Raw genomic sequence first — 18,276 nt, forward strand, 5'->3', positions numbered from 1 at the left:
GTCTCGCTCTCACAGAGCTTATACACTTTTACCCCATACCTGGAGCGCTTGGAAAGAATATACTGCTTGAATCCCAGCCTTCCTTTATACTTCATTAGGGATTCATCAACGCATATATTCCTTCCAGGTGTATAAGCCTCTGCAAACCTGGCAGAAAAGTGGGTAATCAGGGGGCGGATTTTATACAGCCTGTCAAATTGGTGATGCTCCCTAGGGGGGCACAGGCTGTTGTCACTGAAGTGCATGAAATGCAGAATCATTTCATACCTCTTCCTCGACATAGTCTGGGAGAAAATGGGGGTAGAGCAGATGGGGCTACTGCTCCAGTAGGAGCGAATGGGAGCGAATGGAGGTTTTCTTTATGATGCCCATCAGCATAGTCAATGCCCAAAGTTTTTTTAATTCTGGCACATTGATGGGGGCCCATTGCTGCTTTGCCAAATATGTTCCAGGCTTTGCAGCACGGAACTGATGGGCATATAATTTAGTTTGGGCGACAATGTTCCCCAATACATCATCGCCCAGAAAAACTTCCAGAAACTGTTGGGGGCTAATACCTGCCACATCTATATTTATGCCAGGATTTGCTGTGAAGGGTGGGATATCTGGCCTCTGGAGATGAGGCGTTACCCACTCTTATGCGGCAAAGGAAGCAATACGCCTCCTTCTGGCAGGGGGGCTAGCAGGGGGGCTAGCAGCCACAGATACATCACTATCAGTTAAGACTGCATCTAGTGATGAATATGAGCATATGGCAGGGTCAAAATTGGGGTCTGAGTCAGACATAGAGGCATCTGACTCTGACGCAAGGATGGCATACGCCTCCTCAGCACTATATGTTTTCTGTGACATTTTTGTATCTGTCACAGAAAAAAAATTACTAAAAAAATTGAAATTTAAATTAAATTAATTAACTAAATGGCTCTGAAAAGAGCCTCTGGGTTTTTAAAAAAATGACAACAACAAAAATAACCCCTAAAAAAATTCACAGACAGCAAAAAAAGTACAGCTATGCTACTGCCAGTGATTTATAGCAATCACTGACAAGCTAGGGGTTAATGGCTCTGAAAATTAAATTAACTAAATGGCTCTGAAAAGAGCCTTTGGGTTTTTAAAAAAATTACAACAAAATTAACCCCTAAAAAAATGCACAGACAGCAAATAAGTACAGCTATGCTACTGCCAGTGATTTATAGCGATCACTGGCAAGCTAGGGGTTAATGACTCTGGAAATTAAATTAGCTAAATGGCTCTAAAAAGAGCATTTGGGTTTTTTAAAAAAAAATTCTACAAAAAAAATGAACCCCTAAAAAAATGCACAGACAGCAAAAAAAGTGCAGCTATGCTACTGCCAGTGATTTATAGTGATCACTGGCAAGCTAGGGGTTAATGGCTCTGAAAAGAGCCTTTGGTTCTCTAATTTTTTAACAAACAAAAGAAATAAATCGCTCTCTGCTAAATACAGGTCTCTCTCTCTCCAACAAAATCGCAAGTGAGGAAAGGGAGGGAGATCCACACTGATCAGAGTCAATATTTACAAATATTGACTTGATCAGACAAATGGGATATTTTATTATGATTTTTTTGTTTTGGTGTGGGAGGCTCAGATTGGGTGACCCTAGCTTGTCCCTATGATGAGGCAGGCTAGGGACACCCCCAGAGGCCCCATGATGCACTGGGGGTGCACAGCTGAGAATGTTTCAACACAGCTGTTGGCCCTGTGTTAGTTATGAGTCTGACATAGAGAGTATTTTCTATTCTCTTCAAATGGATTTCTCAGTCTTATAACATCAGTGGCGCATTTTCCCTCCCCTATGTCCCTTCTCTATGTCAGACTCATAACTAACATAGGGCCAACTGCTGTGTTGAAACATTCTTTCAGCTGTGCGCAATCAAAATATTAAAACAAATATATATATATATAGTTTTAATGGAAATATTACAAATTGCTAATTGTTTTTATCTCGGCATAGAATATATATTTTTTTTAAGCTTTATAGACACATACTGTTTAATACAGCCTGTAGACAATTATTTGTGCTTGGGACGTCACATGAATTCCAAATGTATGCCAAGAACTCTGAGAAAACTAAATGTTTGTGAACCTTTGCTCTAAGTTTATATTTGGAGATTTTGCAGTTGTTCAGCCTGAAGTTTGAATTCTGGGAATTATATCATTTATATCTGTATAAAACCTGTGATTCAGAGGGCCAGGAAACCCTAACATTTTATTTAATGATTTAGAACAATTTATCCTTTGCTGAAGGAACAACATTTGACTACTAGCAGCTAGCTGAACACATCTAGTTAACCAATCACAAGAGACAAATTTGTGCAGGTACCAAAAAGCAGCTAACTCCCACTAGTGTAGGATAGCTGCGTATTCTTTTTCACCAAGGGATACAAAGAGAACAAAGCACATTTAAAAATAGAAGTATGAGTGTTTTTCCAGTTATTGCTTATTTTGCACTTCTTTTATATTAAAGGGACATTAAATCTAAACATTTTCTTCCATGATTCCGATAGAGCATACATATGTAAACAACTTTCCAATATACTTCTATTATCAATTTTGCTTCATTCTCTTGAAATCCTTTCTTGAAGTAGCACTAATGCACTACTTTCGAACTTGCTGAACACATTGGTAAGACAATCACAAGAGGCATATATGTGCAGCAGCCAATCAGTAGCTAGCTCCCAGCTTTTGATATGCTTTTCAATGAAGGATACCAAGAGAACTAAGCAAATTAGATAGAAGAAGTACAATGGAAAGTTGTTTAAATTTGTTTGCTCTGTTTGAATCACGAAAGAAAAAATTTGGATTTCAAGTCCTTTTAACTTTGTCTTGTGGTTGTTTATTATAATATTTCCCTTCTTTTTCTGTTTGTTTTTGTCCCTTCTGTATTTTGTTTATATGTCCTTTGTTTTTTGAGTATCCAGAATTTCATTGGTTTTCAGATTGCCCTCCTAAAAGTTTGCAACGACATCCAAACTGGCATGGAACAAGGAGAGCTAACTGGAGCTATTTTCCTTGATTTTGCAAAGGCCTTTGACACAGTAGACCATGATATACTTCTCAAACTAAATAACTCTGGTATTGCCGATCGGCTGTTAACCTGGTTTAGATCATATGTATCGGATCGATCACAGTAAGTCTCCATTTCTGACAGTGACTCTCTCCCTCTCCCAGTCACGTGTGGTGTTCCCCAAGGTTCCATTCTCAGCCCCTTACTATTCACATTATTTATAAATGATCTGCCTAATGTCTGCAAATCCTCAACTGTACACATGTACGCAGATGACACGGTAATCTATGCAAACAATTCCGATCTGCCGCAGCTTGAAGCAGTGCTCCAAGAGAAGTTCACAGAAGTAGAAAAGTGGATCTCAAAAAAACAAACTCTTCCTAAACACTGACAAAACTGTCACAATGATCTTTGGAACGGGACCTAAATTACACAAATTATGAAATTCCCATCTACGCATCAAAACAAAATCCAATTGCACAGTGACCGCAGTCCACTCTTTTAAATACTTAGGTATGTTGTTAGACCCCAATCTATCTTTTGGCCTCCACATAGAAAAACTTGCATCTAAACTTTATCCAAAACTAGGTGCCCCGTACAGAAACAAATCTTGCCTCATCCCTACAGTAAAGGAAAAGATTGTACAGCAAATGCTGATGCCTATCATGGATTACGGGGACGTAGTATACGCACCTGCATTGCAAACTCACCTTAATAAACTTAATACATTGTTTAACTCGTTCTGCCGCTTTGTGCTACAATGTAACTACAGGACCCACCATTGTGACATGCTAAAAGAACTAAACTGTCTGACGCTGGAATCCAGACGCACCCTCCATCTTTCCTGCCTTGTCTTTAAGAGCCTTTCTGGGAAGCTCCCACCCTACCTGAACAGAATGCTCTCCCCGGCTATTTTCACCTCCTTTAACTTCCGGTCTAGTACCAGCACATTATTTAGCTTGCCTCAATACAAAAAGAAAGCAGCTCGATCCTCCTTTTCCTACAGAGCACCACAGTTATGGAATGACCTCCCGCACACTTTCAAACCTCCTGGGACTTCCTCTAGACACGTGCCTGATGCTAATTTGGTCGCTACTACACCTAAGATTGAATATATAGTAGATCAGACTCCTTTTTCTGATGATGAGCCTCAGATTACTCACTCTCTTTTTACTATGTCTGATGATCCTTTGATCCTGACATCTTGTATGACAATCAAGGTGAATTAGAATTCAATCCATATAATAAAGCTTTTGGAAAATAAGTGGAATAATAATTAGAGGGCTAAATACCTGCACCCCTCCCTACAGGGCAAAGAATGCCAGATGCCTGTCTGATGATATTATGGTGCAATTTCAATTAATGGCAAAGACCCTAGCAAGGGTTTGAACAATTCTTGAGGTCTGTTCAAGATAAGTTACTGGATTTGACTGGTCTTTTGGAGATAAATATCTTGCTCTCTGATAATGCCTGTAAGGCAGATGTGCCTCTGTAGACTCGAGCAATTAGTGAGTGTATAATGGGTAATGTGGCTCTCTCAGCTAGGTGCGGAGTAGGTCTTATGAAAATAGATCCAAAGTTTAGAAATTATGCCATTAAATTGGGCTCTTTGGAGAAGCTTTCTTATAAAAACTCAGCAAATATGTCTCTGATTTTGCTGCTCTGGTTAAAGCTTATGCCATCATCAAAAAGGTAATTCACAAACATGTTTTGATGAGGGCTGGGATATATCAAGGCTGCTTTTCAAGACATTCAGCTTTACACTTTCTAAAGCAGTCTATGGCTTGCCCCTGCACCCCAATACCAACCAGACAGAGTATCATCTCCAAGAAGAGCCAAAGCCCCAAGAGCACCTGCTGCAACCAGAGGTCAAGCAGGACCCGGTGAATCTGTCCTCCCATTCTTTCCCTTTTACTTTCTTTTCCCCAGGTTATTGCAAGTGGACTGGTGTTCTTTTCCCAAAAATGGAAAAGATCTCCCAGGATTGGTGGATTCTACAGACCGTCAAGGGTTTTCATTTAGAATTTGTTGCTCTGCCCTTTCAGGTGCCCAACATGATACCAAAAATACATTTCTTGCAAACAAGGAGATAAAAAAGTTAATTCTTAATAGAGCTGTAGAGAGGGCTTCAGTACAAGGTTTTGTAAGCATTATGTTTTTGATACACAAAAGGACAGGGAACTTTCAGCCAGTAATCAGTCTAAAGGCTCTTAATTGTTTTTTCAGATACCGCCACTTCAAGACAGAGGTCCATCTTCTGATGGACTTTTTCTTCCTGGTTTTGTTATCAATGTTGGAAAATCTTCCCTGATTCCCATTCAGGAAATAAGAGTTATTTGGATATGAGGTAGAATCTGTTTTGTCTGCTCTGTCTATGCTCCAATTGGATACTATCAACCAAGAGCAAGATTTTGGAAGCTTTAGGCTAATCAGAGCATCATCTGGAGCTTTTGATTTTACAGGGTGCGTCAGCTCAGTAGACTGGGGAGCAGTTTGTGATCAGGAGGCGACTGATGGATTTTGGTCTGTTGCGGAGTCTGCTCACCACATTAAGGGCCAGATTAAAAGTGGATCACTATTTAAGGCTGCCACTCGAGCGTTAACTGAGCTTAGAAGTAAGCTTTTTGCACACGTCGGGTGGCACTTGTATTACAAGTTGAAAGTAAACAGTTTTTACTCGCACTAACCCGACAGGCGTAAAAAGCCAAACTTGCCCCATAGGAGTCAATGGAGCAAAAAAAGTGGGAAAAAAACACCCTACTCACGCACAAACCTAATCACATAAATATATATATACAATTTTATATAGTTATAGCTATATACAGATATATATATATATATATATATATATATATATATATATATATATATATATATATATATATATATATATATATAGTCGAGGGAGCACTGCACACGCTTTTTACATATAATCCGCCCGGGGTGCATTCAAATCATCATACAAAGACACAGGAAAAAAGGAAGCACTTGCCGGGACTCAAATCAAGAGTCATTTATTCACCCAGAATGGTAACGATTTTTAGAAGTCTGTTTAGAAAGCTAAAAATCGTTTGTTCCTAGTCTGCTCTTATCATCCCTGTGTTAGACACACTGTTTCTGTGTAGTAAATAGGAGGCCTTTTTATGTAGTTATTTCCTCTATATGGGCCTTATTATGGAATAGATTGAAGGCACTATTGTAGACATCTTAGTATTGTAGTAGACGCATAGGTTTAGCGTAATTTTGGGGTCCCAGATTATTGCTGTACTGTATATCCATGTCCATTCTGTCATTCTAAATGCGGCACTGTTTTGTTTTGTTGTTTATTAGGCAATTGCGACTTCCAGTTGCCATGGCAACCACCGGACCTGCAGTGGTGCGATGGAGATGCCGTAAGTCATATATATTGTTATTTGTTGTACAGTTTTGTAAGGTCTGAGGATGGAGATAGCAGGGCCCCACTTATACATTATCTTTTGGCTTGGGCAGGATGGTTACACTAGTATCTGGAATGGTACATGGATCTCCTTACAGCCTCTGTTGCAACTGTTATTAATTACCTCATGTAGGTCAAATCAGACCCATTATGTTCATAGATCTGCAAAGTAATTCTGTGGGCCAACACTTTTTAGTGTCATTTATTACAAGGTATGGTATTAAAACTTCAGCATCCTTCCTTAGTCTTTTTTTAAATCATGGCCTGCTAACCCAAAATTATCTTTGAAAAAACTTTAATCCAAGTTGACTGTTTTGTTTTGTCTTGTGTCTTTCATCAGGTTTTCTATGTTCAAGTTTTAGAAGTGATCTCTTTACACTTTACTCATGATGGAATTTCCTTTGTTATTTATGGGCATACGAAGACATATTCTTCCTTTATGTCTTTTTTTAACAGTTTTTGGCAGAACCACAGTTGTCCATGGTCTCTTGTTTGCAGGTCTGTTTGGACCATACAGCTTCTTTGCTTTCTTGTGGTGCTTCTAAGCTATTGATTTATTTTTACCTCCCTTTCTTAGACAGTGTCTACCCCCCACACTTGCCTGTTGAGTGTTTTGGGTTTTACATTTGGAAGGGTTGCCAGATTGTTTTGGTGTTAATTTTAATAGAGGGGCTGCTGCCTCTGCTGCCTTTTTAGCTTGAAGGTCTCTTCAAGAGATCCTGGATGAAGCAGATTTGGCTTCAAATTTTATTTTTCCTGACTTTTATTTCTAAGGTAATAAACTTTAGTAGCTAATGAAGTATGTGATTCTACTAATGTGTTCATTTATTTATTTTATTGTTGGTGGTTGACCTCAGTGTTGGTACATTTTAGTAATGGTGAAATGTATTCTTCTTTCTTTACTCTTTTCAGACAGATAGGGGGGTAGTTATCAACGTGTCAACTTTCCTGCCTTCGCCAGCCCAATACGCCCGCCTAAGCTCGCCTCACATCGCCGCCGTGGACCTGAAAAATTTCGCCTATGTTATCAAATAAAGTTGTCAAAAAGCCGCGGGGCGATGAGCAGTGGACAGTGAGAGTTATCACTCATCTGATCTCGCTGCTCTTCGGCTTTTTCTCAGCTTTATTGCTAGCCTGTCACTAAGCACTCACACTAACTACACTGTTCTACCCCCTATACCGGCGCCCCCGGAGCCCCCCGCAACTAAATAAAGTTACTAACCCCTAATCCGCCACTCCTAGACCCTGCCGCAACTCTGATAAATGTATTAACCCCTAAACCGCCGCTCCTGGACCCTGCCGCAACTCTGATAAATGTATTAACCCCTAAACCGCCGCTCCCGGACACCGCTGCCACCTACATTATACCTATTAACCCCTATCCTGCCCCCCTACACTGTCGCCACCTATAATAAATTTATTAACCCCTATCCTGCCCCCCACTACACCGCCGCCACTGTAATAAATTTATTAACCCCTAAACCTTAGTCTAACCCTAACACCCCCTAACTTAAATATTAATTAAATAAATCTAAATAATATTTCTATTATGAACTAAATTAATCCTATTTAAAACTAAATACTTACCTTTAAAATAAACCCTAATATAGCTACAATATAAATAATAATTATATTGTAGCTATCTTAGGATTTATTTTTATTGTACAGGCATCTTTCAATTTATTTTAATTAGGTACAATAGCTATTAAATAGTTATTAACTATTTAATAGCTTACCTAGCTAAAATAAAGAGAAATTTACCTGTAAACTAAAAACTAACCTAAGTTACAATTACACCTAACACTACACTATACTTTAATAAATTATTCCTATTTAAAACTAAATACTTACCTTTAAAATAAACCCTAATATAGCTGCAATATAAATAATAATTATATTGTAGCTATCTTAGGATTTATTTTTATTTTACAGGTAACTTTGTATTTATTTTAGCTAGTTAGAATAGTTATTAAATAGTTATTAACTATTTAATAACTACCTAGCTAAAAGAAATACAAAATTACCTGTAAAATAAATCCTAACCTAAGTTACAATTAAACCTAACACTACACTATCATTAAATAAATTAAATAAATTACCTACAAATAACTACAATGCAATAAAATTACATAAACTAACTAAAGTACAAAAAATAAAAAAAGCTAAGTTACAAAAAATAAAAACAATAGGTTACAAACATTTTAAAAATATTACAACAATTTTAAGCTACTTACACCTAATCTAAGCCCCCTAATAAAATAACAAACCCCCCAAAATAAAAAAAATGCCCTACCCTATTCTAAATTTAAAAAGTTCAAAGCTCTTTTACCTTACCAGCCCTTAAAAGGGCCATTTGTGGGGCATGCCCCAAAGAATTCAGCTCTTTTGCCTGTAAAAGAAAAAAACAACCTCCCCCAACATTAAAACCCACCACCCACATACCCCTAATCTAACCCAAACCCCCTTTAAAATAACCTAACACTAATCCCCTGAAGATCATCCTACCTTTAGTCGTCTTCACTCAGCCGAGCCACCGATGGAACTGAAGATGAGACCCGGACCGGCAGAAGTGATCCTCCAAGTGGCGCTGAAGAAATCTTCCATTCGATGAAGTGATCCTCCAAGCGGCGCTGAAAAAGTCTTCCATCCGGGCGATGTCATCTTCCAAGAGGCGCTGACGAAGTCTTCTATCCGGGCGATGTCATCTTCCAAGCCGGGTCTTGAATCTTCATCCCGCCGACGCGGAACATCCTTCTTTCCCGACGGACTACCGACGAATGAAGGCTCCTTTAAGGGACGTCATCCAAGATGGCGTCCCTTCAATTCCGATTGGCTAATAGGATTCTATCAGCCAATCGGAATTAAGGTAGGAAAAATCTGATTGGCTGATTGAATCAGCCAATCAGATTCAAATTCAATCCGATTGGCTGTTTCGATCAGCCAATAGAATGCAAGCTCAATCTGATTGGCTGATTGGATCAGCCAATCGGATTGAACTTGAATCTGATTGGCTGATTCAATCAGCCAATCAGATTTTTCCTACCTTAATTCCGATTGGCTGATAGAATCCTATCAGCCAATCGGAATTGAAGGGACGCCATCTTGGATGACGTCCCTTAAAGGAGCCTTCATTTGTCGTAGTCCGTCGGTAAAGAAGGATGTTCCGCGTCGGCGGGATGAAGATTCAAGACCCAGCTTGGAAGATGACATCGCCCGGATAGAAGACTTCGTCAGCGCCTCTTGGAAGATGACATCGCCCGGATGGAAGACTTTTTCAGCGCCGCTTGGAGGATCACTTCATCGGATGGAAGATTTCTTCAGTGCCGCTTGGAGGATTACTTCTGCCGGTCCGGGTCTCCTCTTCAGTTCCATCGGTGGCTTGGCTGAGTGAAGACGACTAAAGGTAGGATGATCTTCAGGAGATTAGTGTTAGCTTATTTTAAGGGGGTTTGGGTTAGATTAGGGGTATGTGGGTGGTGGGTTTTAATGTTGGGGGTGGGGTTGTATTTTTCTTTTACAGGCAAAAGAGCTGAATTCTTTGGGGCATGCCCCACAAATGGCCCTTTTAAGGGCTGGTAAGGTAAAAGAGCTTTGAACTTTTTTAATTTAGAATAGGGTAGGGCATTTTTTTTATTTTGGGGGGGTTTGTTATTTTATTAGGGGGCTTAGATTAGGTATAAGTAGCTTAAAATTGTTGTAATATTTTTAAAATGTTTGTAACCTATTTTTTTTATTTTTTGTAACTTAGCTTTTTTATTTTTTGTACTTTAGTTAGTTTATCAGCCTTCTCCTGCAAGAAGATTTTTTCTTTCCCGTGTCCCAGTAAATCCAGTGAAGGCTCAAGCATTTCTGAAATGTGTTTCAGATCTAGAGTTGGCTGGAGTAATTATGCCAGTTCCAGTTCTGGAACAGGGGCTGGGGTTTTACTCAAATCTCTTCATTGTACCAAAGAAGGAGAATTCCTTCAGACCAGTTCTGGATTTAAAAATATTGAATCGTTATGTAAGGATACCAACATTCAAAATGGTAACTATTCTGCCTTTTGTTCAGCAAGGGCATTATATGTCCACAATAGATTTACAGGATGCATATCTGCATATTCCGATTCATCCAGATAACTATCAGTTTCTGAGATTCTCTTTCCTAGACAAGCATTACCAGTTTGTGGCTCTGCCGTTTGGCCTAGCAACAGCTCCAAGGATTTTTACAAAGGTTCTCGTGCCCTTCTATCTGTAATCAGAGAACAGGGTATTGTGGTATTTCCTTATTTGGACGATATCTTGGTACTTGCTCAGTCTTCACATTTAGCAGAATCTCATATGAATCGACTTGTATTGTTTCTTCGAGAACCTGGTTGGAGGATCAATTTACCAAAGAGTTCATTGATTCCTCAGACAAGGGTAACATTTTTGGTTTCCAGATAGATTCAGTGTCCATGACTCTGTCTCTGACGGACAAGAGACGTCTGAAATTGGTTTCAGCTTGTCGAAACCTTCAGTCTCAATCATTCCCTTCGGTAGCCTTATGCATGGAAATTCTAGGTCTTATGACTGCTGCATCGGACGCGATCCCCTTTGCTCGTTTTCACATGCGACCTCTTCAGCTCTGTATGCTGAACCAGTGGTGCAGGGATTATACAAAGATATCTCAATTAATATCTTTAAAACCGATTGTACGACACTCTCTGACGTGGTGGACAGACCACCATCGTTTAGTTCAGGGGGCTTCTTTTGTTCTTCCGACCTGGACTTTGATTTCAACAGATGCAAGTCTGACAGGTTGGGGAGCTGTTTGGGGGTCTCTGACAGCACAAGGGGTTTGGGAATCTCAGGAGGCAAGATTACCAATCAACATTTTGGAACTCCGTGCAATTTTCAGAGCTCTTCAGTCATGGCCTCTTCTAAAGAGAGAGTCGTTCATTTGTTTTCAGACGGACAATGTCACAACCGTGGCATATGTCAATCATCATGAAGGGACTCACAGTCCTCTGGCTATGAAAGAAGTATCTCGAATACTGGTATGGGCGGAATCCAGCTCCTGTCTAATTTCTGCGGTTCATATCCCAGATATAGACAATTGGGAAGCGGATTATCTCAGTCGCCAAACGTTACATCCGGGCGAATGGTCTCTTCACCCAGAGGTATTTCTTCAGATTGTTCAAATGTGGGGACTTCCAGAAATAGATCTGATGGCTTCTCATCTAAACAAGAAACTTCCCAGGTATCTGTCCAGATCCAGGGATCCTCAGACGGAAGCAGTGGATGCATTGTCACTTCCTTGGAAGTATCATCCTGCCTATATCTTTCCGCCTCTAGTTCTTCTTCCAAGAGTGATTTCCAAGATTCTAAAGGAGCGTTCATTTGTTCTACTGGTGGCTCCAGCATGGCCTCACAGGTTTTGGTATGCTGATCTTGTCCGGATGGCTACTTGCCAACCGTGGACTCTTCCGTTAAGACCAGACCTTCTATCGCAAGGTCCTTTTTTCCATCAGGATCTCAAATCCTTAAATTTGGAGGTATGGAGATCGAACGCTTGATTCTCAGTCATAGAGGTTTCTCTGACTCCGTAATTAATACTATGTTACAGGCTCGTAAATCTGTATCTAGGAAGATATATTATTGAGTCTGGAAGACTTACATTTCTTGGTGTTCTTCTCATCATTTTTCTTGGCATTCTTTTAGAATTCCTAGAATTTTACAGTTTCTTCAGGATGGTTTGGATAAAGGTTTGTCTGCAAGTTCCTTGAAAGGACAAATCTCTGCTCTTTCTGTTCTTTTTCACAGGAAGATTGCTAGTCTTCCTGATATTCATTGTTTTGTACAGGCTTTGGTTCTTATAAAACCTGTTATTAAGTCAATTTCTCCTCCTTGGAGTTTGAATTTGGTTCTGGGGGCTCTTCAAGCTCCTCGGTTTGAACCTATGCATTCGCTGGATATTAAATTACTTTCTTGGAAAGTTTTGTTTCTTTTGGCCATCTCTTCTGCTAGAAGAGTTTCTGAATTATCTGCTCTTTCTTGTGAGTCTCCTTTTCTGATTTTTCATCAGGATAAGGCTGTGTTGCGAACTTCATTTAAATTTTTACCTAAGGTTGTGAATTCTAACAACATTAGTAGAGAAATTGTGGTTCCTTCATTGTGTCCTAATTCTAAAAATTCTAAGGAAAGATCGTTGCATTCTTTGGATGTAGTTAGAGCTTTGAAATATTATGTTGAAGCTACTAAAGATTTCCGAAAGACTTCTAGTCTATTTGTTATCTTTTCTGGTTCTAGGAAAGGTCAGAAGGCTTCTGCCATTTCCTTAGCATCTTGGTTAAAGTCTTTGATTCATCATGCTTATGTTGAGTCGGGTAGAACTCCGCCTCAAAGGATTACAGCTCATTCGACTAGGTCAGTCTCTACTTCCTGGGCATTTAAGAATGAAGCTTCGGTTGATCAGATTTGCAAGCAGCAACTTGGTCTTCTTTGCATACTTTTACTAAATTCTACCATTTTGATGTGTTTTCTTCTTCTGAAGCAGTTTTTTAGAAAAGTACTTCAGGCAGCTGTTTCAGTTTGATTCTTCTGCTTATAATTTCAGTTTTTTTCATTATAATATTTAAACTTTGTTTTGGGTGTGGATTATTTTTCAGCGGAATTGGCTGTCTTTATTTTATCCCTCCCTCTCTAGTGACTCTTGCGTGGAAGATCCACATCTTGGGTATTCATTATCCCATATGTCACTAGCTCATGGACTCTTGCTAATTACATGAAAGAAAACATAATTTATGTAAGAACTTACCTGATAAATTCATTTCTTTCATTTTAGCAAGAGTCCATGAGGCCCACCCTTTTTTGTGGTGGTCATGATTTTTTTGTATAAAGCACAATTATTCCAATTCCTTATTTTTTTATGCTTTCGCACTTTTTTCTTATCACCCCACTTCTTGGCTATTCGTTAAACTGATTTGTGGGTGTGGTGAGGGGTGTATTTATAGGCATTTTAAGGTTTGGGAAACTTTGCCCTCCTGGTAGGAATGTATATCCCATACGTCACTAGCTCATGGACTCTTGCTAATATGAAAGAAATGAATTTATCAGGTAAGTTCTTACATAAATTATGTTTTTTTCAATAGCCAAACTCTATCCATCAATTGCCTAATTTGGAGGATACTATCTGGATTATAATGGGCACAGCTACCCATGGTCATTATGCTAGCAAACCATTGTTTTGGATTTCCTTGCTTGATAATCTCTGATGAAACCAGTTAGCTACAGAAATGTAGAATTAGGCTTGTGATGCCTGCCATGTGTGCTTCTAGTTGTTACATATAAAAAAAATACTTAAATTACAAGAAAAGAGGGGAAAATATATAAATAGAAGTATTTTGCAAAGTTGTTTTATACTATGGGGCCTATCTATCAAGCTCCAAACGGAGCTTGATGGCCCGTGTTTCTAGCGAGTCTTCAGACTCGCCAGAAACACAAGTTATGGAGCAGCGGTCACAAAGACCGCTGCTCCATAACCCTGTCCGCCTGGTCTAAGCAGACGGACAGGAATCGCTGAAATTCAACCCGATCGAGTCTGCAGGGGGTGACGTTGCACCAGCAGCTCTTGTGAGCTGCTGGTTCAATGCTGAATACGGAGAGCGTATTGCTCTCCGCATTCAGCGATGTCTTGCGAACCTGATCTGCACTGTCGGATCAGGTCCGCAAGACATTTGTTAAATTGGCCTCTATATATAGTTCATCGCTGTATATTAAAATCTCATACTGTTTACTGCCCCTTTAAGTAATATTTTACAATTGGTTTTGCCTTTTGAGTATTAATTTTATATTTGCATTAAAATACATAAAAATGAGAAAAAATGTCCAATAAAAATTTGCATGAATTTTCTAGTGATATATCCTGGTGTTTATGTGTTTTAGTACACAGTGCCATACATACCAGTAGTCAACCAAGAAAGCAACTCCAATATGCCCAGCTGATGATGCAATGGTGACAATATGTCCGTGATTTTTTCTTATCATGGATGGGAGGAATGCTCTTGTGGTCTTGTGTGATCAACAAAAAAATAAACAAAGTTCAGAACAAATTCTTTATCAACAGTAGAGTGTTTTAGTAATTCTATACATGTAAATAAAAATACATTTGTGTTTGTGCAGAAGTAGAAAGCTTACATTATATTGTAACTTGAGAGGAACAGACATTCGGGGGTAGTTATCAACGTGTCAACTTTCCTGCCTTCGCCGGCCCTATACGCCTGCCTAAGCTCGCCTCACATCACCGCCACGGACCTGAAAATTTTCGCCTAAGTTATCAAATAAAGCTGTCAAAAAGCCACGCACCAAGTACGGGGCGATGAGCAGTGGACTGTGAGAGTTATCACTCATCCGATCTCGCTGCTCTTCGGCTTTTTCCCAGCTTTATTGCTAGCCTGTCACTAAGCACCCACACTATCTACACTGTTCTAGCCCCTATACCGGCACCCCCGGAGCCCCCCGCAACTAAATAAAGTTATTAACCCCTAAACCGCCGCTCCTAGACCCTGCTGCAACTCTGATAAATATATTAACCCCTAAACAGCGGCTCCTAGACCCTGCCGCAACTCTGATAAATGTATTAACCCCTAAACCGCCGCTCCTAGACCCTGCCATAACTCTGATAAATGTATTAACCCCTAAACCGCCGCTCCTGGACACCGCTGCCACCTACATTATACCTATTAACCCCTATCCTGCCCCCCTATACCGTCGCCCTCTATAATAAAATTATTAACCCCTATCCTGCTGATCCCGCACCTCGCCGCAACTAAATAAATAGTTTAACCCCTAAACCGCCGCTCCCGGACCCTGCCGCAACCTATATTAAATTTATTAACCCCTAATCTGCCCCCCCCTACACCGTCACCACCTATAATAAATTTATTAACCCCTATCCTGCCCCCCACTACACTGTCGCCACTGTAATAAATTTATTAACCCCCAAACCTAAGTCTAACACTAACCCTAACACCCCCCTAACTTAAATATTAATTAAATAAATCTAAATAATATTTCTATTATGAACTAAATTAATCCTATTTAAAACTAAATACTTACCTTTAAAATAAACCCTAATATAGCTGCAATATAAATAATAATTATATTGTAGCTATTTTAGGATTTATTTTTATTTTACAGGCAAATTTCAATTTATTTTAACTAGGTACAACAGCTATTAAATAGTTAATTTAATAGCTTACCTAGCTAAAATAAAGAGAAATTAACCTGTAAAATAAAAACTAACCTAAGTTACAATTACACCTAACACTACACTATACTTAAATAAATTATTCCTATTTAAAACTAAATACTTACCTTTAAAATAAACCCTAATATAGCTACAATATAAATAATAATTATATTGTAGCTATCTTAGGATTTATTTTTATTTTACTGGTAACTTTGTATTTATTTTAGCTAGTTAGAATAGTTATTAAATAGTTATTAACTATTTAATAACTACCCAGCTAAAAGAAATACAAAATTACCTGTAAAATAAATCCTAACCTAAGTTACAATTAAACCTAACACTACACTATCATTAAATTAATTAAATAAATTACCTACAAATAACTACAATTAAATACAATTAAATAAACTAACTAAAGTACAAAAAATAAAAAAAGCTAAGTTACAAAAAATAAAAAAATAAGTTACAAAAATTTTAAAAATATTACAACAATTTTAAGCTACTTACACCTAATCTAAGCCCCCTAATAAAATAACAAACCCCCCAAAATAAAAAAATGCCCTACCCTATTCTAAATTAAAAAAGTTCAAAGCTCTTTTACCTTACCAGCCCTTAAAAGGGCCATTTGTGGGGCATGCCCCAAAGAATTCAGCTCTTTTGCCTTTAAAAGAAAAATACAACCCCCCCAACATTAAAACCCACCACCCGCATACCCCTAATCTAACCCAAACACCCCTTAAAATAACCTAACACTAATCTCCTGAAGATCATCCTACCTTGAGTCGTCTTCACTCAGCCGAGCAGCGATGGAACCGAAGAGGAGACCCGGCCGGCAGAAGTTATCCTCTAAGCGTCGCTGAAGAAATCTTCCATCCGATGAAGTGATCCTACAAGCGGCGCTGAAGAAGTCTTTCATCCGGGCGATGTCATCTTCCAAGAGGTGCTGAAGAAGTCTTCTATCCGGGCGATGTCATCTTCCAAACGGGGTCTTGAATCTTCATCCCGCCGACGCGGAACATCCTTCTTTACCGACGGACTACCGACGAATGAAGGCTCCTTTAAGGGACGTCATCCAAGATGGCGTCCCTTCAATTCCGATTGGCTGATAGGATTCTATCAGCCAATCGGAATTAAGGTAGGAAAAATCTGATTTGCTGATTGAATCAGCCAATCAGATTCAAGTTTAATCCGATTGGCTGATCCAATCAGCCAATCAGATTGAGCTCACATTCTATTGGCTGTTTCGATCAGCCAATAGAATGCAAGCTCAATCTGATTGGCTGATTGGATCAGCCAATCGGATTGAACTTGAATCTGATTGGCCGATTCAATCAGCCAATCAGATTTTTCCTACCTTAATTACGATTGGCTGATAGAATCCTATCAGCCAATCGGAATTGAAGGGACGCAATCTTGGATGACGTCCCTTAAAGGAGCTTTCATTCGTTGGTAGTCCGTCGGTAAAGAAGGATGTTCCGCGACGGCAGGATGAAGATTCAAGACCCCGCTTGGAAGATGACATCGCCCGGATAGAAGACTTCTTCAGCTCACAAGAGCTGCTGGTGCAACGCCGCCCCCTGCAGACTCCCGGCCCAGCAGGGAGGTGTCAATCAACTCGATCGGGTTGAATTGCGGCGATTCCTGTTTGCCTAATCAGAGCAGGCGGACAGGGTTATGGAGCAGAGGTCTTTAGACGGCCCTTCAAGCTCCATTCGGAGCTTGATAAATGGGCCTCTATGACTGTATAAGAACTTCAAACCAATCATTACATATGGTTTGTGTGGCTTTGAATAATGAAATACTTAGATACATTTTCAAGAGTAAACTCTCTTCTGTCTTAATTTAACATTTTCTTGAAGGTGGAAAAGCTGCGCTCCATGTTGCACAAGGTATGAGGTGCAATTTCCTTGAGAGCTGAGGTAGTCTTTCTTGAACCTTCTCTCTGCCAAGAACTTGACACACTTCTTACATCTGCTGGAAATTTGGGCTGCTTGCCAAAACAGTCTCCATCCTCTTGCCGAATGTGTGCCCCAACTCATCCAGGAGCCACTTTGTCTCTCACTTCCTGGACGAGATGGTGCTTCTATCACTGGGGAGATGGTCCTTCCAAATTCTTTAATGCACATACCAGTGAGCTGTATCCAGTGAGAGCTGACTGTGGCTTAAGAGTGAAGGTTTTCCTCTCTGACAGTGTGGTAGAGTTGATATACAGGTCCCAACATCCAACCATCCTGTCATTGCAACCAGGTACCTATCTGCACTTACTCCAAACACATACACAATGGTGCTTTCACAACTAAGAGTATCAGCTATTTGTTCAAAAGGAAACATTTAATTAGGATTCTGATTTTTAAGGTCTTTACCTCCAAATTGGTTCTTTTTTAGAACCCATCAAATTCAAATATTTATTTTCCTGGACTTTGAAACATAAAAAAATGAATTATTAGGAACAAAATAGGTTAAAAACTAAAAATGTGGGCCCTAATAATCACTATATTAATATAGCAACCAAAATGTATGTCCTTTCTTTCTCATTGAGACTCTTTCAGACCGCCCAACAGTCCCAGGTCTTGCCGAGTTGTCACGGGTTGGAAGGTCTAGCCG

The 18,276-nt window shown here is 39.5% G+C and overlaps 1 protein-coding gene across 1 annotated transcript in view; it reads right to left on the reverse strand.

Moving 5' to 3' along the window:
• LOC128649791 (17-beta-hydroxysteroid dehydrogenase 13) overlaps window positions 1-18,276 on the reverse strand; it is a 90,978-nt gene that overhangs the window by 51,441 nt on the left and 21,261 nt on the right. The window contains exon 4 of the mRNA XM_053703253.1: window positions 14,386-14,492. Within this exon, the coding sequence (XP_053559228.1) occupies window positions 14,386-14,492 (107 nt within the window). The remainder of the gene's footprint in view (window positions 1-14,385; window positions 14,493-18,276) is intronic.

This window comes from Bombina bombina, chromosome 2 (genome assembly GCF_027579735.1).
Source record: "Bombina bombina isolate aBomBom1 chromosome 2, aBomBom1.pri, whole genome shotgun sequence".
Classification (NCBI taxonomy): Eukaryota; Metazoa; Chordata; class Amphibia; order Anura; family Bombinatoridae; genus Bombina; species Bombina bombina.